Source organism: Lycium ferocissimum, chromosome 4 (genome assembly GCF_029784015.1).
Source record: "Lycium ferocissimum isolate CSIRO_LF1 chromosome 4, AGI_CSIRO_Lferr_CH_V1, whole genome shotgun sequence".
Lineage (NCBI taxonomy): Eukaryota > Viridiplantae > Streptophyta > Magnoliopsida > Solanales > Solanaceae > Lycium > Lycium ferocissimum.
In genome coordinates this window covers 31,613,896-31,623,142 of record NC_081345.1, presented here as the reverse complement: position 1 = coordinate 31,623,142, position 9,247 = coordinate 31,613,896, and the positions used below count along the sequence as shown (strand labels likewise).

The 9,247-nt window shown below is 34.8% G+C and overlaps 1 protein-coding gene and 1 pseudogene across 4 annotated transcripts; both read right to left on the bottom strand.

Annotated features, from left to right (window-relative positions):
• Positions 1–687: 687 nt before the first annotated feature.
• LOC132052296 (chromophore lyase CRL, chloroplastic) lies at positions 688–4,011 on the bottom strand. 4 transcript variants are annotated; one of them, XM_059443778.1, is made up of 9 exons: positions 3,615–4,009; positions 3,473–3,522; positions 2,773–2,833; positions 2,642–2,677; positions 2,360–2,410; positions 1,685–1,777; positions 1,312–1,416; positions 1,107–1,202; positions 688–924 (listed from the first exon to the last, which is right to left on the bottom strand). In XM_059443778.1, the coding sequence occupies exons 1-9, from the start codon at positions 3,792–3,794 to the stop codon at positions 787–789; spliced, it is 810 nt and encodes a 269-aa protein (XP_059299761.1). In that variant the 5' UTR covers positions 3,795–4,009; the 3' UTR covers positions 688–786. The 4 variants fall into 4 exon arrangements, with proteins under 4 accessions (XP_059299761.1, XP_059299762.1, XP_059299764.1 ...); XM_059443779.1 differs by having other exon boundaries at positions 1,107–1,199; positions 3,615–4,008; XM_059443781.1 differs by lacking the exon at positions 1,685–1,777 and having other exon boundaries at positions 3,615–4,011.
• A 1,015-nt stretch (positions 4,012–5,026) lies between these two features.
• LOC132052295 (uncharacterized protein At4g14100-like) lies at positions 5,027–6,794 on the bottom strand (annotated as a pseudogene).
• Between the last annotated feature and the right edge of the window lie 2,453 nt (positions 6,795–9,247).

Genomic DNA, 9,247 nt, shown 5'->3' with positions numbered 1-9,247 from the left:
AACCATTGTGAGTCCTGCCTGTGCAGGAGAGCACTGCCTACTGCTATTGGGGCTGAAATAGTTGCACTTGCCGGTTTTTACAAAAACCTGAACAAGAAGTTCTAGGTTGAATGCAAAAATGCCATAATCAAATTGTTGCAACCTATACGAAAATTCACTCAGCAATTTGATTGTATCAATTTCTTCTCTAGAAATCCACTTCTATCGAGCCAAAGATATGGCATTTCTAGTTTCTGTACCCCAATCACTCACCAAGTTGTTATTGTATCAATTCCTTCTCTAGAAATCCCCTTTTACCGAGCCGAAGGTATGGCATTTCTAATTTCTGTACCTAATGGACATGCCGCTGTTTGCACAAGAGGAAGTTGGACGGCCAAACATAAACAGTTGATCCACTTACAGTAGAGAGAAGTCGCAATGCTAAAGAGCAATAAAGAGAATGCATCAATCCTAATAATTCCACATGGGCAGCAATCCAGCAGAATTGTGCTCAGTGCCAAGTGTTGATGTCTCACAGTGATCTAGACCATTACTAGTCGGGCTCGAAAAATCTAATTCATTTTTGGGCAAGATACACATTCCTCAATAGAACTGCATCAGTCATATGTGACAAACCTTTCAACTACTAAGAGGCATTCTCAGACCAAGAACAGAAAACTATCATGAGCATTTCGATAAGACAGTAAGATTCTAAAAAATAAGTTGTGATTTACTAAGATTTAAACATAATACTAATTGAGTTATGATTTACATTGTGGGGGCAAGGGGGGAATATATAACGAGAAATCATTCCTGGAGGACAAATGAACCCTCTATTCTTTTCCCCACGGGTTGTGAAGCAAAACTCAAAGGATTCAGCACATCATCAAAACTTGAAGCTGGAGCAGGCTTGAATTCATAAGGACCTCCTTTTACACCCCAAACCTGTAATATTGAGGAAAAAACAAGTTTCATCGGAGGCTGTTGTCTCTTTTTTTTTTTTTTTTTTTTTTTTTTTTTGATGACAGGGAGGCTGTTGGTTCATTAAATAAATGAATAAATAATTGAGACAAGATTCACTAGATGGATTTTGAGGAAAAAGCATGTATGGAACATAAAGAACTAACTTGATTGCCATCATCATCATAGCCTCTATCCCAGGCATGTATCTCATTATTCTTCAACACAGCTAGTTCTGAGGTACAGTGTGTCGCACCATTCTGCTACACAGGCAAAAAAAAGTTCCAAAACTTAACAGGAAAGGAGAAAACATCACAGGCTATAATGGTAAGGAGGTCGGCATCAAAATTGATGAAAAACTTAGGTAAATACCCATGAATTAGGAAATCCATCTGCAGGTGTTGAACCTTCATATAAGCACCGTTTCCCTCGCTCACAGCGCTTTAGATGAATGGTAGTCAAATGTTCAGCAATGTCCTGCACATAACAATAGAACTAAATTGACTTCCCAGCGAATTCCTAAATGTTCCCTTGGGAGGAATAGTATGTTCTAGAACATTTTTTATTTGCACAACAATCAAACTAGGAATACATTAAACAGTTTCTTGTGATAGACTTGATTATTTTAGGCAATAGACATGGAATAAGGGAGAACGCATTGTACAAAGTTACAGACCTGTATCTGTGCTCAAATGTACAACATAAAGACAAAATAGATTTGATCTTAATGTGTTCAAATGTTTACCCCAATAACTTCTTCCGGTAGTGGACGCTGGTCCCGAGGGCGATCGCAGAAGTTCTTGTACTCCTCTGCATCTCTGATAGCATATGTGCTTACCTAGAAGTTTGTACAGGTAGCAACAAAGAAATCTTATTAGCAGTGAAGAATGGAATTAAAGGCAGCAATATTTATTAACAATGCTAGGTTTCTATCACTGCCACCCCCCCCCCCCCCCCACAAAACCCAAAAAACCAAAAAAAAAGGAGGAAACTGCAAGGAGAGGTGTTACAGGAATTTTAGAATTTAGCACCATGAACAATAGGAAAGCATGCCCGAAAAGTATATCTTTCCACTACTGTTAGTGAGAAAGAGTATTTTCCTATCAACCAGAAGACCATTTTCATACCTTCATGCTACTTTCAAGACTCCTGATAATCCTCTCACCCACATCCACCAACAAAGAATTAGAATGAGCAATTATTCAAGAGAACAAGCCTGTCATTGTAGTACAATTGTACCCGATCACATTATACTACATAATGCAAAAAGAAAGAATGATGGTTCAGAATGATGGTTCTACACTAAATACTAAGTGTTTTAAGTTTATGCTGCTCATGCCAAACAAAAATGTGAAGAGGCTTAGCAAGGAGTAGAATTCAGAGCAAAGTCTAGCCACAGAAAATATGAATTCGGACCAACCTCAACATCACATCTCAACTCCTTTGCACAAGGCTTGACCATGAAAAATCTCTGCAAAAGAGTTCTATTAGAATTCAAGTGCTCACGACTGCAAGAGCAGCTAATAAAAATTAAAAACTTCTGTAATGTCATCTTATGTGATTATGTCTGTTTCAGCAATTATGTCTGTTTCAGCAACCAAAGCAAACAAGACAAAGAAATTTGACTAGAGGTATCAGGTCTATAACGCAACAGTTTGCAATGTAACACAAGAATAAGTAAAAAGAATTGGATGTTACTCACTTGTCTAAACGGTTTATGGGGTGTCCTCCAAAATGCCTGCAAAACAAAAGTAAATCCATCATAAGCTGATCATCGATGGTCCAAACCAGAAGCATGAGAAAAAAACCAAATCAAGATATAGAACTACTTGCCTGTTCAAAATATAGAACCTTAGAGCCATCTACCATGTCTGCAGCAGGACAGGAAAGCCATCTATACATAAAAACATGAAAGATGAATGAAAGAGAACTTTTCCACCAACTTTTTTCTACATCAAGAAATATCACATGCTAGGAGCAAAACTACTGGGAGATGCCTGCTTACATGCCTGAATCACTGTAAGCTTACTATCCAAATAAAGCACCCAAGGGTGTGGCCTAGTGGTCAATGAAGTGGTTGAGAACCATGAGTTCTCATGTTCAATTCCCAGCGGAGACAAAAACACTCCGCAATTTCTTCTCATCCGTCCTAGCCTTGGTGGCCAGAGTTACCTGGTACCCGTTGCTAGCGGGAGGTGGCAGGTATCCCGTGAAATTAGTTGAGGTGCGCGCAAGCTGGCCCGGACAGCACGCTTATTAAAAAAAAAAAAAAGATATGCATCCTAAAGTTTGTGACATTGCAGGCCAATCAAGCAACAACATACAAAGTGGCCAAAATATCAACATCTAATACTTTATGTTTTTTCCTGCTTCTACACCTCCAATAATAAAGCCTCAATTCAGACTAGTTTAAGGTTAGTTGCTAGGGACCTGCTATGCAAAGCTCACATAAACTAATTTCGCAGCAACATTTCTACGCAAATCCAAAATCAAAACACGAAACTGTTAAAACTTCAAACAAAGAATGTAATACCTGAAATTAAAATAATTATCAGGATCCCTAACTGCTTGCTCCTTTGAAAACTACAATAAAACTCCACAAAAAATCAGTTAACTGTTACCACTTGCACAGTTCTAGAGACACTAAAATAAAACAGTAGCGTAGTAAAAAGTACCTTTTCGCCATTAAGTGAGTCAGCTACAATTCGAGCATGGTCCCAACGTGTAGTCGACTTAGTTAACCGCCGTAACAATAAAGCACCTCCAATTAGCGCCAACGACTTGAGAACCGCTCCACGAGCTTGGCTCCACCCGTTTGAGTTAGGATCCGACTTTGAATCCGAGCCCGTACACATGCCTGGCTCGCGCTCGCTTAACACTTACAGTGGACTCCCCAACAGCAGAATATAATCATCCTCAATGGTTAGCTTCTGCTTCTCGGCTTTCTGGCAAAATCTATTAGTCCTGAAACTGAGGTGATTTGAAACACTATTATTATTATAGGATTAAACGGTGGCGTAGAAGCGTTGGCTAAAAGTATTATTAGCCCAATTGTCGTCCGCTCAATTCCCACCACTTGTTTTTTTCAGAGGCGACGACGCTAAACGACTTCGGATACTAGAATCTTCCACTGGGCTGAAGCCCATACCACTAGCGGATCAGCCCACTTGTTTTTTACTAACTTGACCCGAAAAGGAAAATTTTAAAAATCTAATAACTTTTTTAAAGTAAACAAAATATTTTTATAATTATGAAAAAATGCCACATGGACTAAAAATCCACCTGACAGACAAGCATATCCCACTCTCTTAGGATGAGACCTGGGGGTCGCGGTGGGGTGAGAAAGGCGGGGTGGGGGGGGGGCAATGTAAAAGGTGAAAGTCTACCAAACAATCAAGTTCCGGGGAGGTAAATAATACTATTAATAGTTTAGGTTTGCAACTAATAATTCAAACCAAATTTTAGAAGGGTCTTTGGATATTCTTGCCTTTGGATTATATTGATTTTCCACCTTTGGAAAAATATTCAACTATATCTCGGCATGGACAATGATTTATTCCTTTTTCCTTTGAATTTAACTTATATATCTTGAGGAGTACCGACAATATATATATATATATATATATATATATATATATATATATATATATATATATATTTTTTATATCATTCCGTCATCCAACAAATATCTACATGTGATTTGTAATCACCCCGTCATTCAACAAGTGTCTCTATAGAAGGTGTGATTTTTAATTTTGAAAATAAGACACATTACGTGTCACAACATGTGAAAGTAATCTCATAGTATAAAAATTATACACCCGTCCATAAATATGTAGTTAAACTCTTTTTTTTTTTTTTTTTTTTTTTTTTTGGTTTTTTCCCCTTTGATTTTGGTTTGGGATCGCTCTTAAATCACTGATTCAAATAGTTACTGAGTACTTAAAAGTCAATGCAGCTGATTAGCATTCCACCTTTCATGTCATTGATTCATTTGAGAAGCTGAACCGATGCAAGTATGCTAGAAATGCAAGATTAGAACGTTGCCTATATCACCATCTGAGATTACGCAGCTGTATCAAACACATACCGACCAATCTTTGAAATATTATACTCATGTATAGAATTGCTTCGTCGAAATTACACAAGGAAACTGTTGGCATTACATTACAAACTCAAAACATGGACATATCCAAGTAGCAGTAGGGGTACTTTGTCAGGCCTCTACATAAATGGTCACTAATTTTGAATATTGGTAATTATTTATTCTGAGTTTGTACATACCGTCCCAGGAAATAAATTGAAGTAATGGTACTCAGTTTTTACCAACAAGAGATCTTGGTTCCACCACTGAGCCAAAAGCAGCATAAATTATCAATGTCGCCCGAGGTGCTCTCATAAATCTGCATCTCCATTTCAAAATTAGTGATCCATCCGTCCATTTGTCATCTCTAAATCGCCTCTCATGAACCTCTCACGAGAAGTGAAGTGAGCGCTCTTGAACTTTTCTTGCAAAGGTTTCTTTCCTTCCTCTATCTCCTTGAAGCAGTAAGCAGGGGCTTGCCACTTAGAATCCTCCAGCACTTTCCCCACCTCAAAGGTCATTATATGTTCAATCAACCCTGCATTATACCACATATGTCCAGCATTAAATTAATTAAATCATAAATGGAAAAAAGAAACATAAGCAGAGCTGTGAGAAGAAGGGAATATTAGGTTTAACTAAATTCCAAAAACTAGCTCATAAGGTGAAGATTGTGAAAATACATATTAAAACGATTACAAGAATACCAGTTACAGTACCTATTATCCAAAGAGGAATCATTTCAGTAGTATCGGCCATTTACCCAATTGCTGCCAGATTTCATCAAATGAACATGCAAAAGACATAAGTAACCATGGATAATCAAATTATGTGATCCTTCTGAATGAGCTAAGAGAATCTTAGTTAATTTCTTTCGTTTGAGTATTTTATATCCCCAACTGATGTGAGATCTAAACTCCGCACAGTCACAACGGACATACGGAACGTGACCAATATAACATAAGTGCCCAACAATTGGGTAAATGAAAAAATTGAGATGAACTTAGACTCTGACACTACGAAAATAAATGAATATTGAGCCTAACTCAATCCCAAAACTAGCTTATGAGGTGGGGATTATTCAAAATCATACAAAGAAACCATTTTTAAATCGCATACCATCATAAAAATGCCAATAAACAGGTCTCTTGGTGACAACATCCTCATAGTACACTATGAAATCAACCTTCTCCCAAACATTACATAGGAATCCATCCTTATACCTCTGTCCCATATAATTTGCACCTTCAAGCCAATTAGGCCTCAAAATCCCCACTGGAAAATGCCTGATAGTACACTCCTGAGTAGAGTCCAAAGTGAAGTAAAAGGAAGTGCCATTCTCCCATTCAACATCATACAAAGTCTTGCCCAATTGATATTGGTTTATATGCAAGTACCTTTTGTTAGGCCAATCATACCACAGGTCCACTTTTCGTAGACCACCTGTATAGTTCATTATGGTAATTGCGTGGAACTGGTAAGGCCATGGTGATGGAATTGGGTCTGTTGTATCTGATTCTAATGCAATTGAAGGAACCAAGAAAGTGGATAAAGAAACAAGGAAGATGAATTTGATAGGAAAGAACATTTCTTTCTTAATTTTCTTCAGGGTAGTCGGAAAACAAAGATAAAAAGTAGACTGAGAAATGAGCTATGAAGTGAAATTGAAACTCAAAAGCGAACACGTGGATCATAGATAGACAACAAAGTAGATAAGGTCCATGTTACTCTATGCTGCCTCATTTCTCAAAGTGAAATATAAAGATATTTTACCAAAACTTGAAAATATATATGGTCAACGACTCAAGCTATCGGATTTTACTCATTAAAAGTACGCGCGCGGTTCAATTTAGGGCCTGTTTGGAAAGCCACCTGGTAATTGGAATTGGTGTAATTACTAGAGTAGTAATTACCCAGCCTACAATGTAATTATAACGATTTATTTGTTTGTCATAACATAATTACGGTGATAATTCTGACAAGCGTCTTTGTAATTAGCAAAGTGTAATTCTACGCTTAGTTTAATTTAAAAATAAAATTTAATTATAAAAAATTTAAAATTAATATTTAAAAAATATTTTCCTTTACAAATGACATTAAATTAATTATTTCATAATACATTGTTTCTTGAAAATATATTAATTAATAATCATATATTTATAACTACTATTGTAAAAAGTAATTGATATATATTTTTCAAATTAATAGTATTTAATTTTAATTGATTATAAAACTTAAAAGAAGAACTTTTTTTTTTGTGAGAACATCATGGATTGTATGTTTGACAAAAAATAATATTTATAAATATAATGCCATAACATTATTCAAATGTTTGACACAAATAAATCCATCAAATGTAAGTGAAAAATAAACAAATCTGATATGAAAGCAAATAACTTAAAATTGAAAATATAACCTGAATTCAAAATCCAAAAGAAAAAGTTTAATTAATACTCTTATGTCAAATTCCAATATTACATAAGTAAGTTCCAACGTAACTTAAGTAAATAATTCAAAAGAAAGGGAAAAATATAAATCTATAACCTCATTCACAACGAAATTTTACTTTAATAACTTCACTCGTTATATGCCAAGTTTGTTAATGTCTTATTCTTTCCAATATTAAGAGGTGTAGTTTCAAAAGTTAGAATAATGACACGATGCTAAATGAATAAAAAAAATACGAGCAATTACATGGAACCACAAGAAGTAAAGGTTGGGAATGAGAAGAAAGGAAATGAAAAATAAATAATAGAAAAAGAAAAATACATTTTAAAAAATTGAAATAATTAAAAAGTAAAAATAAAAAAGAAATTAAAAAGTAAAAATAAAAAAGAAATTAAAATAAAAAGAAACAAAAAAGAAATAAACTAAAAAGTAATCCTGTAATTACAGGGTGTAATTATACTCAATTCTCACCCCCCCCCCCCCTTGAGAATTGCAGAGTGTAATTACACCTTCTCAATTACACCCAATTCCACTTAAATGTGTAATTACTTGGTCAAACAAACAGGTCAAACTGTGTAATTACACTCAATTACACCCAGTTCTAATTACCTGAGTGGCTTTCCAAACAGGCCTTAGTGAATTCTGTAGAGTTTAATTTCTATGCTAGTAAACAATTATTTACACACTCAGGCCAGTTATTAAAAAACTAGTTTTTGGACACATGCGTTGCACGTGTAACCTACGCTGATCAGTAAAAACTTTTTCAAACGATACAAATACTAGTAAAATATGACTGTGATGTATTACACCAAATTTAAAGGGGAAAATACAAGCTCAAATTGATAAATGGTGAGCCATTTGACCATCTGATAATTGAATGTTTAAACAACTATTTAGTATATTATTGTCATACCGGATTTTCAACTTGATAGTTGTCTTATTATTTTTTTTTTTTAAATCTTTCAACGGCATATAGTTTACATGTAAATATGAGCAATGCGATAAATAATAAGTAATTGAAAATTTTGAAGGAAAAATACAGGTGAATGGAAGAATAGTAATTTCAAAAGTTTGACAAACGAAAAAATATACATAACTACATGTGTAACTACAATAAATAGGTGAACAGTTCTCAAGTTGATTGAACACAATACAATATAATACAATAGACTAACTGGTTCTAAGGTCATTTGAATATGTTGAATATGTCATATCAGTTCATTTTGAAAAAATTAAGCCGAAAAATTAATGGATGAATATTCTTGAAGAAGCCAATATCTTCCACCAACTTGATCAAGATGCATGTTTGCGTTCATAACCTAGAAATCGGAAATAATATAATCATATCAAATGTTTATATTACAAACATGTTTACCTTAATTATTAGCCTTTACGACATTATAAAGTTTCTTGGCTCTTTCTTTCATATTATATGTATTAGTTACTTTTGACCTTTTTGTAATAATGTATTAAAAACAAATAAAAATGCAAAAGCAAATGAGAAAAAAAAGAATCCGCGACTTAAATAGCACAAAAAAAAAAAAAGTTGAACCAAACTAGTATAAAAAAAAAAAAAGAACATAAGTAGTATTCGCGCACGAAATTCGTGCGTAAAAGGACCAAACTGCAAAAACACGAGTTTGGCCTTTCACGCACGAATTTTGTGCGTGAATGGGGTGACCAAAAAAAAAAGAGAACATTAGTAGTCACGCACTAATTTTGTGCGTTAATGTCAGGGGCTTTTTTTTTTTTTTTTCCTTTGCGTTACTTTTGTCG

Excerpts from the sequence above, each read along its gene's own strand:
- LOC132052296 (XM_059443778.1), bottom strand. The coding sequence starts at position 3,794 with ATGTGTACGGGCTCGGATTCAAAGTCGGATCCTAACTCAAACGGGTGG. Across the intron at positions 1,778-2,359 it reads AGTTGAGATGTGATGTTGAG|GTAAGCACATATGCTATCAG; the intron begins GTTGGTCCGAAT and ends ACAAACTTCTAG. Across the intron at positions 925-1,106 it reads ATGATGATGATGGCAATCAA|GTTTGGGGTGTAAAAGGAGG; the intron begins GTTAGTTCTTTA and ends TCAATATTACAG.